This window comes from Delphinapterus leucas, chromosome 3 (assembly GCF_059928025.1).
Source record: "Delphinapterus leucas isolate spDelLeu-1000000601 "Yukka" chromosome 3, BTC_Dleu_Yukka2, whole genome shotgun sequence".
Lineage (NCBI taxonomy): Eukaryota > Metazoa > Chordata > Mammalia > Artiodactyla > Monodontidae > Delphinapterus > Delphinapterus leucas.
This window is the reverse complement of record NC_143131.1, coordinates 124,006,401-124,020,450: the sequence shown is the minus strand read 5'-3', so window position 1 is coordinate 124,020,450 and position 14,050 is coordinate 124,006,401. Positions and strand designations below refer to the sequence as shown.

The 14,050-nt window shown below is 34.2% G+C and overlaps 1 protein-coding gene across 5 annotated transcripts in view; it reads right to left on the bottom strand.

Moving 5' to 3' along the window:
• Positions 1–5,680: 5,680 nt before the first annotated feature.
• The window catches only part of RBM27 (RNA binding motif protein 27), a 69,745-nt gene continuing 61,375 nt past the window's right edge, over positions 5,681–14,050 (bottom strand). For all 5 annotated transcript variants that reach the window (XM_022590017.3, XM_022590014.3, XM_022590016.3 and 2 more), the window contains 2 exons: positions 10,131–10,241; positions 5,681–8,944 (listed from right to left, as the gene is read on the bottom strand). In XM_022590017.3, coding sequence (XP_022445725.1) covers positions 8,861–8,944; positions 10,131–10,241 — 195 coding nt within the window. In that variant the 3' untranslated portion in view covers positions 5,681–8,860. The remainder of the gene's footprint in view (positions 8,945–10,130; positions 10,242–14,050) is intronic.

Genomic DNA, 14,050 nt, shown 5'->3' with positions numbered 1-14,050 from the left:
ACAAAATACACTGTGAACTGTTTTTACAGACAATGTTCAAAGTTTTCTGAACATGTTTGATCATACCAGTTGGGTTCTTTGTTTTTTGTTTTTGTTTTCCTAGATACAGCCATTTCTGAGAAATTAATAGGGGCCTACAACTCATAGACAGCTTTCCAAAACCACTAGGAACTAAGCACAAAAGCTAGTCATAAACATATAGAGTCCTTACATAAATTAAGTCTTCACTTCTACACAGATCTGAATCATTTACTTCAATCTTTACAGACTTCTGTCCAGCTTTATCTACTTTATCAATAATAGTCACTGAAAAATGTAAAACTAAGAGTGGATGAAACTTCTTTGACATACTTGGGGCCTCAGGAGACCACACAGCACCATTCTATTTCAATGACTCCAAATAATTTTCACATGAATGGCTAAAGTGCAGAAATGTATAATTTATTAAGATTTAAATAAATCACAGGGAGAGAAGTGCCTTAAAGTTTTTGGTAGAAATTTTTCAAAAGATAAAAAAAAAAAAGTTCTAAGAAATTAAGTTCTATGTATAAAACTCTTCCCCATCTTTGATATTTCAAAGCAAAATATGTTGATAATGCTTTAAAAAGAGCATGTATGCTTTTTTAGCATATGACGACAGTGAGTTTTTTTTTTAATGACATAATCCAAAATTTGGGGGGAAACACCTTTCTAAAAACTTGTACTGTTACCAGCAGAATGTTATAGTCATTCTCTTTTGTCTCAGCAATTTCCCTGATACAGTTCCCATACTGGAAATATTCCCAATGGCTGCTAAATTTGTCAAGAATAAAAAACTTTTTCTGTTGAATCTATTAGAACATGCCTACTTTTCTCATGGGCTGTCAAAGAATAAAAAGCCCCCTTTCTCCCAAGGGTGCTAACATCTTTTCCTTTTTGCAGATGACAATTACCATATCATTAGTAGTCAATAAACATCTCTCATAGTTGCCAAAATAGCTAAAATTAGAAATCCACAAGGATTCAGAATGACATTACTAAAATAAGAAATCTGAACATGTAAAAAAATCAAGTAACTGTATAAACAACAGAACAATGACATGAACATCAGTTTTATTCACTGAGAATATACTCTTTAAAAAAAAATCTATGGCATAAATATAACTGTGAACAAACACTGCTTTTCTCAGCACTTTCTGCCTAGAAAATTCAGTATACTATATGAAAACATCATTAAATTAAAGCATGTAAACTTATTTATGTACAACATGATTTTTTTAACGCCAAGGTTAAAAGAAAGAAGGCACCAGAAATATTGAAAAACACAAACAAGCAAGGTAGAAATACTGCAAGATTATCATAATTCTGTTTGCCACAGGAAAAATATTTAAGATAAAATTGAACATAAAATAAACATAGGTTATGATACAGCCAAATTATTGTCAAAGGTATCAAATTGGCTGGCTGTGCATTATGGAGGTCACAGAAAATTATTACTTTAAAATGCTTCTCCACAAATTAGCATCTATAAATGCTATGTTCTGTGGTTTCCAATATGCTACCTAAAGTATCACTCCCCAAGGGAGCCCGGTTCCAATCCAGGGCAGATGAGATAGATGGAGCCAGAATGGCAGTGTTTGACAGACACTAGTGAAAAAGACCAGTGACATTCTACATACTTGCATATCCCATTTTATTAGAAGCAGCAGGGCACAGAGGTTAAGCACATGAGCGCAGGAGTCAGACCCATGTTCAAATCCTGGTGCCACCACTACAGGCTGTGTGACCTCTGGGAAGCCACTTAATCTCTTCTAAACTCAGTTTTCAAAGCCGAACAGGGAGCACCTTCTTCAAAAGGCTGCAAGCAGAATGCAGGCAAACTACTGAGCCATTATCTGGTTCACAGTCTCCATTCACTACTTGTACTGAACTGAATTCACAAAAGTGAATAGCTTAAAACTATCAACTAATTTAATTAAAATTATTTACTTGTCACCATGGTATTAGAGGAAAGTCAAGTTTTATTGCTTAAGGAATCCGAAAAGGAATATACATGGACAAGAGGATAGAAATACTGAAATGTACAAATAACATATTTCCATGACCAGAGTTGATTTATTTTGCAGACAATAGTTTTCTTCTATGGATTTCTGAAAATATGGCAACCTTCACACTGACATGTTCTCAATCTTTCTCTTCACATTTTAGAAACTAGAAAAGCTCAGACATGTAAATACACAAATGACACACTTGCCCAAGATTAAAAAAAGTGGCAAGGACTAATTATTTTTTATATGAGTTTATCAATATCTCCTATTTCTTATGAACCTATGGGAGAATATGATTTAAAAGGGTGAATTCAATGGAACAATTTTGGAATATGTACAATTTTCTCAGAGATATCAAACCTGGTTTGTTTTGAATCGTTGATAGCTAAGGTGAACTCTAAATGCAAAATTAAATTCAAAGCCAAATAATCTTTTCTTGATTCACAGACACTAAATATTTGTAGCTGTATGGACTTCGTGGGCAGGTTTTTGTTTTTTTTAAATAATTCCTGAAAAGTGCCTTAGATTTCATAAAAAGTAGCACCAATATTCTAGCATTCCACTCCCTTCCCAGGGCAAAAAGTGACAAAAATATAAAACTACAGGCAAGTTTAAAAAGTCACTCACAGTTGTCTATTTTAAAAATTAAAAACTATAAAATAACTTCATGCTCAAGAGCATCAAGTAATCAATAAAGAGATTGATGTATACATTATTTTCACCTTTAATTTTAGACTAAAGGTCAACTTCAGACCCCAGACTACTTTTCCAAGCAAAGCACAGAAGGTAAAATTTTATCATTTTATGCTCAAAATAGTATTGACAATGTCACAGGAAGAGGGATTTAAAAATACAATTCACCCTGAAACTCAATAGGTTAGTGTTTTCCAAACTGCAATTTTGAAAGCCAAGTAGTGGGTCCTGACAAGAATAAAATATCAGGTGCATACTGGGTTGTAAGGGTAAGCATTGTCTGGTAAACTTTTGTTTGGTTTGTGTGTACGTATATACTGGGTCACAGTGCAAAATGTGTTTTTCACTGTTGAGTTGCTGTGAAAAAAAGATTCAGTCACTGCTCTAAGGCCCACTAAATTTTGCCTTCTGGAGCCCCCTACAGGCTTTAAATGTTAAAATCTTGAATTCTACAGTAAATAACCCTTTGTTGGAGGTTGGTTCAGGAACTAGCACTAGATAGTTTACACAGGATCAGAAGCTTAAACAGATAAATCGGCAGCCTTTGGTCTAAGAACTCAAAGTAAACATGTGAGCAGCCTCAATCTTGAAGCCAAATTATCCTCAAAAACCGCATTTATTTGGCAAGGTCTACGTTAGCCCTCATTATCTAATTTCATTTCAAATTGAGAGAAATATATCAGTTATCTCACAAAAGAAGCTGTCTGGGGGCCAACTAAGAAGAGATAGAATCACAAGGACTTTAGAAAACTGTTAAAAAGACATTCACTTTTATGAAGTGCTTACAAAGCAGTGTTGAAAACTCATTCAACAGAAACATGGCTAGGCAACTAAAAGGCTTATTTCTATAACCCTACTCCCCAACAAAGATTTGAGTAAAGAACAAAAATTCTGAACAATCAAGCACTAACCATTACCCCAACTCAAATGTTTTAAGAACTAATGGATCACTCTATCAAAGTAATAGAACTCTATGGGGACTTCCGTGGCAGTCCAGTGGTTAAGACTCCACACTCCCAATGCAGGGGGCACGGGTTCCATCCCTGGTCGGGGAACTAAGATCCCGCGTGCCACGCAGTGCGGCCTAATAAAAAAAAGAACTCTATAAAGTGGTTAGAAAACTGCAGTGATGTAGGAAATACAGACTTTCAATGAAAACAAACTAATAGGCTATTAGATTAGGCCTTCTTCCCTTGCTCACCTTTCATAAAAGGAAAAATATAACATAAATACAAAGTGTTTATCACGCTTCCTAACCACCACAACCAAAAAAAATCTGTTTGCAGAAATCTAAGAGTAGACTCAAACCACAAATATCCTGCAAACAATTATCAAACACTGTTCTGACCTTAATTTCACCTGTATCAAGTCACCTATCTCAGAATGCTTGGGATGGTTTAGTTAACCTAAGGTCGATTGCAGAACCAGGTAAGAGGCCAAATGGTAGATGATCCTGTAGAAAGGAGATCACTTGGCAATAAATGGATTTAGCATAAATGAAGGTGATTCGTAATACATGGATTAGCAGTGTATAGCCTTTTTTTGGGTCAGTCTTGGTTGGCCCCTCAAGTAGATCTTTGAGACTAAAAATGTTGCCAAATGGGGCAGGTTTGACTTGCAAAATGTTGGTCCACTTGTTTAAAGCAACCCTGACTCTCTAATCTAAAATGGTCCTGCAGGTTGACATACTCACTCATGTCTTATGTTTACTGGAACATAATTAGATCCAGCCTAGACAGTAAACTGGGGCTTGTGATTCAAAATTTATCCTTGGCTATAGAATAACTTACATCAAAAGCAGTAAAAAAAAATCACATGAAACCAATAATTAATGAGAGCTCATTTTGGTACTATTTGTTAATATTAAACAAATGTAATTATGTTCAAAATTATGCTGGCTCCCCCACCAAAAGCCCTAGACTCATGTTTATGATAAACATCTATTGGATAAATTATCATCTATTCAAAACAAATGGTCACACAGCTTATTTGCCATTTACTTAATTCACAAAATATGAATAAAACTTGTTTATTTGAAAATAATGAAAATGAAATTTACTCCCATTCTTTATTATTTTCATGTATAAGCTGAGATTTAAAGAACGACTCTTCTTGGACAATGCATAAACATTCGGAGGGGAATTTTATATGAAAAGCAGTTTTTAAAACAAGAAAATAGGAGCCCAAGTGATATATACATCCTTTTCCCACCACCACATAGTCCTTTTGGGTAAAGATCACTTCCTTCTCTTGTTATTCCTCACAAATATCCATCACAATTAGAACTGTCATATCTTTAGGTCATCTTTTTTTTTTTTTTTTTTTGTTTGCAGTACGCGGGCCTCTCACTGTTGTGGCCTCTTCTGTTGTGGAGCACAGGCTACGGACGCACAGGCTCAGCGGCCATGGCTCATGGGGCCTAGCCGCTCCACGGCATGTGGTATCTTCCCAGACCGGGGCACGAACCCATGTCCCCTGCATCAGCATGCAGACTCTCAACCACTGCGCCACCAGGGAAGCCCTAGGTCATCTCTTCAAGGTATTCTTTCCCTTCTCTCTATTGTGCTTAAGGAAAATGTCCTTCCTATTGTTTGCAGGCATCTTGAATATCCTCAAGATAATATTAAAATAAATGCTTTTATAAAATTGTTTGTGCTTTTTATCTGGGATACCAAGATCCATCCATGAACAAAGAAATATGGCTGTTAAAGGTTACTTGTAAGTTAACACTTTAATGCCCTTCTCTTTCATTTTCAAGACCACTCTGTCAAAGGAGTGATTCTACTGAATATTTAATAGCCAGTGACTTCGGTACCCAAATTCATATTGAGTGGCATTCTCTCATGTACATGAACCCAACATAACACACACACACATAGCCATCACTCATTCATTCTCACACTCAAGCAAGCATACACATACGTTTTCTTTCTTTCCAGAACAAGCCAGAATTACAGCTCTTTTGGTGATTGTTATAATTTTTGGAATGGTTCATAAATTTTCCAAATTCTTTTAAATTTGCAACACTTTTATCTTTTTTTTTTCAATTGTGAACCATTCCATATTGCATCTTTATTGCAAAAGTCAACATGCTTCTTAGAAATTCAGATTGTAATCGATAAAACAAACATTACATATATGAATTTAAATGTATAAACAGTTAGAAATTCAACAATATCTCCTATTATACTATTACACAAGTTCACAATTTTGTAAAAACTATAATACAGGCATACTATACATCAAGAGGAACCGCTATTCCTTTTCACATGATTTTTTTTCTTTTTTTTTTGAAATAATGATCCATCAGCATGGACCTCTTTTTTTCACCCTAACAAGACGTTTTCCAATTTATCACCTTAGCTACTGACAATGTTTTCTCAATATTACAGCATGAAGAAATTGAGGGAAATTCTGCATTCCCCGGGGTTGCCTCTTAAGCCTGGGCAGCAATCCACTAGTAAACCAAGATGACCGAGCCAGGCTGGTGGTTGTTATTGCTCAACGGCTACTTAGAAAGATGTCATACACATTAAAAAGAACAGAATTTGCCTCAGATGGTATATGTTATTTCTGTAAGTGAAGATGCCAAGAAAACAAGTCACAGTTACTCGCTTTTAAGAGAAATTCTAATGCTTGGGGATCTCAGTCCTAAAGGAAAAAATATATACATTTAACTAGTTCATGCTAACCTTAACTTAAATTTTCTAATATTATATTTAACGCATATTTTGAATACATTTTTGAGAGTCAAACATGTTTTAGAAGTCTTAGAAAAGACGTTTATGAAGTATTTTAGGTGTATCGAAAACTAAGTTTTATATAAAGGGCCTCAAAACTTACTCGAAAAAGTGTCTAGCTATTCTTCACTTTAACATCCTTCTCTTTCACCCCCCTCTCCCTCAAGAACTAAAAAGGTCAAACAAATCCTCAACTCTCTCTGTACTGAGAGTGTAATAAGATGTCAATTTTAGGTTAAAAAATCATATGAAAAGGAATCTCACTCTGCTGAATTGTCAGTCTACTGAAAATTTCCTTACAGCTCCATTAATTTACTGTAATTTTCAGTTTCCAAATACAAAAATACAACAATTCTTATTGAAATCTATACGCTGGTAGTTTTAGTACACAAAAAAACCAAACAAATTATTTACAAAATTATACAGTTTAAGAAAAAACTTTGTACAAAAAATATATAAATCCTTTGTTCCCTCTATCACGTTTAAACTGTCAGGACTCAAAATATTCACCACAATGAATCTTTCAAAATATATACCAACTGAGCCACAGACATCAGGAAAATTTCATTAGAGATGACGGAGGAGGAAGAAGCAAGATTGCTTACTCTACCCCACTGTAATGTTTTCCTTCTTTTATAAGCTTGTTTTAGCTTTGTGTTTTCAGAAATATAACTATAACCTAGAAAGAGGAAGTCCTTATTATTATGAAGGGAAAATTACATGAAAACTTAAAAATGATCCTGGTTTGACACATCATTCCAGGAAAACATGTAGAAGAGGAAAGATAGTCAGAACATGGGATTTAACTTCTTGTAGCCAAGTAAATCTAGAGTCCTGATGGTTTTAAGTTTCTTAGTGAATAGTTTCTATTTTGAGAAACAGTCTTCACCTCAGGAAACAAAATCCTTGACATAGTGATCACCAAGAACCTTCTGAAGCCAACAGGAGGTTTCAAATTTTCACACCACACGTACTATAAAAACATAGCTGTGTATATCCTTGAAAAAGTTAACATCCTATGTACATTAATCATTTTATTTCCCCAGGGGTCAATACAGTGTAGTGTTGCTCCTCTGCTTTTCCATCTAACATTCAGAACACAAGGACATAAATTTACAGATATATTTTACTTAACAGATACTCTATACAGTGTACAGTAAAAATGCACACAGTGAAGGAAACCGTCTACTGAAGGATGCATATGTTCATGGATAGCAACAAGCTACAAAATTATGAAAATATAAGGTCATCTGATCAAAGTCAAGTTATGACTCCCATTTATTACTAGCATACTCATCCCCCTACCCCATCCCACCCCCAACCTATCCCCAGTCACCTCACCATCATGGTTTAAATTTAGGGAAAGAATTTCACACACTTTCAAACCCTTCTGCATAACTATTAACTAAAGTGAAGCTTTAAAAAAAAAAAAAAAAAAAAAAAAAAAGCTGGTGACTCTCTCTCCCCACAAATCCTTCCATTATTCTCATCAAAATATCACTTGTTTATCAAGGTGCTGGTTTAAACTTTTTATTGGGGACTGACTTTTGGTGGCCCAAAAGAATCACTTATCTCAATAATGGGTAAGTCAGGCTATTAATAAAAAGGCAGGAGAAAGAAAATGGGGACAGGTGAAAGCCTTTTATATTCTGAGAATGTTAAAAAAAAGAAAGGAAAAAAAAAGGACCAACTGAACCAGTGCTCAGTAATTTCAAAGCAAACTAAAAATCAGTGGCAGAAGTCCAGGAGAGTTAATATGATGACAGAATGGAAATCCCACAGAGCTAGCTACCATTGCCTTATAGCATTGAAGAACAGTTACGATTTACACTAAAATATTACTTACTGCTGCACATTAAATCCCCCCGGAATTCAGATTGAATACAAATTGGGCTCCTCCTCAATAAAATAATTAAATTTACTTTTCTTCCAAGACAACTCTTGAAAGCAAAAGGGTATTTTAATTACAAATATCTCCTACTATCTGATGACCCATCCATAATAGCTAAGAGATAAAAGATTCCAGGCGATTTTTACATTTAATGAAACTTTATCAGCAGATTATAATCCAAAATAAAATTTCTGAACACCCTGTCATTTACATCATAATCCAACACCAATAGCAACAAAAACAGGTGGTGTGGAAAAATAAGGCTCTAGAGATTATCCAAGTCATTCCTGTGGATCTTCACAACTGTGTAAAAGTCACTAGGCCTTTGGTGCTTTAATATCATGAACAGTTATGAGATGTATTTAAATAGCAAACTTGCTGTCCTTAAACCTACTGTGTTGAAAATAAAAATAAAAAAATTTTTTTTGGCTCATTGACTTCTTTAAATAATTTTAAAAAGTTGTTCTTCTAAACAATATTCCTAAAAATTATACAGCTCGCATCAGATTTCATCTTCGCCATGAACGAGATTCATATTCATCTTCATCCTCATCGTCGTCATCATGCAAAAACAAATCTGACGTTTCTGTTTCCTGAAGAAAAGAGAGGGTAAAATCTGCTCAGTGGCACAAGAAAGTTAAGTAAAGTGCTTTTTAGGCCAAAGGACAAACAGACTAGTATACAAAGCCCAGGCTGGATTTACAAGTGATGCAAAGCATCTTTGGGGGCAAAAAAACCCCCCAAACATTTATATATATATATATTCTTCTCCCCTGCTAATTTTGCTAGTTTAATAGAAGATTTCCATTCTAATATCATCAGAAAAACAAATAACATATGAACATTTAGTGGGGGGAGGGGGATATCTATGAAACATGTTTTTGATAAAATTAATTTTATTCTATTATCTTAAAAGTGAGGAAAGTAAATAACCATTTGAACGTCTAAACTTTTCCTCTAATATCTGATTGTGAAGGACAAATATAATACCTTGCCTATGACACTGACATTCCAAATCTTACATAAAAATCTAAAATCTTACACAAAGTAAAAGTATCTACAAACATTCCCGAAATACCAAGATTTTTCTTTTCTTTCTTTTTTAAAGAAGGGAAATGTTTCTGCTTTTGTTATGTAAAATTACCCACTTGGTCAGGAAGACTCTTGATCAGGCATAAATGCTATCTTTTAAAACCAAAATTAGGATGAATGAGGAATAACTTGCAATGCTGCCTAAGTGTCCATTTTAATAAACTAATTAGAAATACTGTAGTAAAAAAGCAATATTAATTCTCATGTTTTAAGAAGCTGGTTAGTACTTGTATTATTTAAGTCCTTGGTTTTGCTATTCTTCCCTCTTATGTCCATCTTCTTTACACTCTCTCATTTTAACCAACTATATGTAGAAAGAAAATAAACTCAAATCTATTACTTATGGAACTTGAATAAGTTAAAACTAGATCAGATAAAATTTAATTTGTTCACTTAATCCATGTCTTCATTTACCAAAATAAAAACGTCCAGAGCCCCAATAAAGCCAAAATAAACGCAAATTTTAAAAAAGTACAGTCTCTCCTACACCAGAAAATAACCCCCAAAAGAGCTTTTTTATTTCTGCACCTAATCTGATTCTTTAATAAACTTCTAGACTAGTCTTAATTAATTACATGCATGAAAAAACTCAATATTTATTTTTAAATTTATATTACTTAATGTTAAGAAAAGCATATAACTGGAAAACAATCTAGTTCAACTCTTATTTTCAATCGTTAAATTTACCTCCTCCTTGACTTCCTCTTCCTCAGTCTCAGTGGATACAGAAGGCACCTTGGCCTTGTGCCATGATATTTGTAGCCGACGGTCTTTGAATTTTGACCCTTGGTTTGCAGGCTAAAATAGATTTTAGAAGAACACAAAAGTTTGTACTCACACTTACTAATGATTTCTTCAAATTGTGTGCTATTAAAAGTTTAATGACTTGAGGGAAAAAAAAATCTGTTAAAATGGATCTACAAATAATCTCCAATGAGAGCTAGAAAAAGTGAAGTTCTTTTTAATTAGAAGACCACATGTCTGGTTTTCCCAGGATAGTCCATGATTAATGTTGATGTCACATAAATTTTAAGATCTGTCTTGGTTTGGATGATAAATTATATAGTCATTCTACATAGAAAAGTCATGATGAGGACAACAAATACTGTCTTAATATGATTATTGGCCTTTGGCTTTGATAATCTACATATTTAGAGTAAAACCTTACAAATATAAGTAATTTAAAAATTATCTATTCATCTCATTACATCTCTTATATCCTCATCTATATCTGTTAAAACTATTCCCACTTCTTTTCCTGAAATGCTATATAACAATGACAAATACTCTGCAGCTCATCTTCGCATCCCACAAATGTTAAACACCTATTATCCTATCTCAGGGTAAAACTACGCAGTTTCAAATGTATTTCTTGTTATTACTGTCTAAACATTTTTTTCCTCCCCAGCAAATTTCAGTAAGAGAAACCAAAAGTTTAATTTTAAGGACAAAGCAATAGAGACAAAAGAACAGAGACCCAAAGTTTCATGAAAGTGAAAGCTTAATCATTCCTACAGCTTTCCTATCAACAGATCCGGGTTGTAGAATATCCCCAATTCTTGGTTCAGTCCTAAAATATGTAATAGAAGGGGCTCTTTTAAATTTGGGGTTTCACCCTAGCTTTTCTAGGAAAAATATTGATAAACTTCATGAAGCATTTGCAAAATATTTCCATAGAACACTCAGATCATTGCACGGCAAGAATGTACATTAGGCCAGATGCATACCAGTCAATTACTGTCTCTGCTGATACCACAGCCTGTGATTTAAGGAAAAGCTCCTATTATCCCTTGTAGGTGTTACATGTTTATAACCTGACACCAAACATTTTGACTCATGGGACAAACTAAAATGACATATCAAAATGGCCCTAACCCAAATATACATTTACCATCTTTTCAAAATCAGGTAGTTACTAAGTGAGTGGACATTAAAAGTTCTCATCACAAGGAAAAAAAAATTTTAACTATGTGTGGTGACGGATTTTAACTAAACTTATTTTAGTAATCACAATGCATATGTATACTGAATCATTATGTTGCACATCTTAAAATAATACAATGTTGTATGTCAATTATATCTCAATAAACCTTGGGGAAAGAAAAAAACAGGTAATTTGTGTAACAGACATCCCTTGCCCTTACTCTATCCTTTAACATACAGCCCAATTATAAAGATTTCTTCAGCATTTTGTTCATTTCTATATTATTTAAATTCTTTCCAGCTTTACTGAAGTGTAACTGACAAAACTGTAAGATATTTAAAGTGTGCAATGTGATGATTTGATACACTGTGAAAGGATACCCCATCGAGTTAATTAACACATGCATACCTCACGTATTCATTACCCTTTTGGGAGGGGGGCGGGGGAGGGGGGTTATTAGAACATTTAAGTTCTACTCTCCTAGCAAATTTCAATTATATAATACAGTGTTGTCAACTACGGTCACCATGTTACACATTAGATCCTTAAACTTTGTTATTTGAATTTTTAAGTAAAGTTATATTACTTTTATTAGCAAGAAAAAGCAATATAAAAAATTTTAACCTATATTAACTGGGTTGCTTTCCAAAGAGGGTAGCAGTTCTATCTTCCAAAAGAAATTTTAAGGCATTAGATGTACTGCATATATATTACTGAAGGAAGAAGGAGAAATTTAATTTGTATGCAGTCAGGAACTAAGAATATAAAACTCCCACTACCTAACTTGTAACAAATAAGATTAATAAATAGAATAGAGATGTATTCTAATAATACCAAGTCAGGAACTCTCACACACCACCGGTGGGAATCTAAACTAATAAAACTGATGCAGTTCACTCAACAAGTCCATGTATATCCAACAGAAATGTACACGTATATATGAAAAGACATTTAAAACAATGTTCACAGCAACACTGTTCATAAAAATGAAATGGAAATAACCCAAATACCTATCAATAGGAGAATGGAAAAATAAATTGTGGTATATATATATACAACTGAAAACTATACAGCAATAAAAATAGCAAACTACTGTTACATGTAATAACACGAATGAATCTCACAAACATAATGTTAAGAAAAAAAAGTAGACACAACAGAATATATACTATGTGGTTCCATATATATAAATTTTCTTAAATATGCAAAATAATACTATAACATTTAGGTGATAAAAATACAGTTGATTCTCGTTATTTGAAGTAGTCACATAAAGTTCACCCAAGCACTGAATTAGCAAACACTGAACCATTGTTCCTAGGGGAAATAGAGGGTTAGGTTCCTATGAATCTCTGGTCAAAACATTTTTGCCAATGATCAATATGTAACCTTGTTTTATGTTTAAGGACATTACTTAATATATACTGTTGATTCATTAACATTGAACTCATGGCCCAAACCATGACAACTCATGCCTGAACAAGGCTTATCTCTAACACACATCTTCACCATAAGGCACATCACTACCTTACTGAACACTTACACAGCACTTCAGAACTATACTTGGAAGCCATTTTAAACAGTGAAATCACCAATGGAAAGCACAAAAAAATGAGAGAAATATGGCACTAAATAGACTGCAAAAAAGACTTGTTTACAGGATGAGAGCTGAGATGAGAAGGCAGAACATCACCTCATTTGACCTCCGCTGGGAACTTGTGCACTGGTCAACTCAAATTTTTCACAGTTCTGCACATGTCTGAAAATGACCACACAAGCACTTCAGGTATTGATTTTGAGGCTGTAATAAATTTTAGTGGGTAGGTGAATGTGCAATGCAGTATCCACGAATAATGAGAATCAACTGTATAAAGAAAGCAAGGAGGTGATTATAATAAAGTGAGGCTAGACTTTTTCTGAGGAGGAGAGAAGATAGTGACTGGAAGGGGGCAGAAGGAGACTTTTGGGGTGCTGGGAATGTTCTATTTCTTGACCAGAGGGGCAAGTAATATGGTACCTTCTGATAAATCACTTAACTATACATTTCTTATTGGTATAGTTTCAATAAACATTTTAAGTTGAGTATCATCTTCATAATTTCAAGAAAATACCAATTAGCCAAGGTATTTATGTTAAAAAAGCAATGTTTAGAATGCACCTCTGTATTTATAAATGATCCCATTTTGGTAATTTTTTAAAATTAATTAATTAATTTATCTTCGGCTGTGTTAGGTCTTTGTTTCTGTGCGAGGGCTTTCTCTAGTTGCGGCAAGCGGGGGCCACTCTTCATCGCAGTGCGTGGGCCTTTCATGTCGTGGCCTCTCTTGTTGCGGGGCACAGGCTCCAGACGCGCAGCCTCAGTAGTTGTGGCTCACGGGCCCAGGTGCTCCGCGGCATGTGGGATCTTCCCAGACTAGGGCTCGACCCCATGTCCCCTGCATTGGCAGGCAGATTCTCAACCACTGCGCCACCAGGGAAGCCCCGGTAACATTTTTTTGATGAGAGACTTAATATATGTATTCTCATATTCGTAATTTTTTTCTATAAATATATCCAAGAATAATAACTACCTTGTAAGAGTAGGCCAAGATTAAGAGGTGAGATTTTTACTTTTTATTAACCGAATTTTGACCCTTTGCATGTATTAATTTTTTTAATTAAAAATACTTTAAAAAATTTAGGA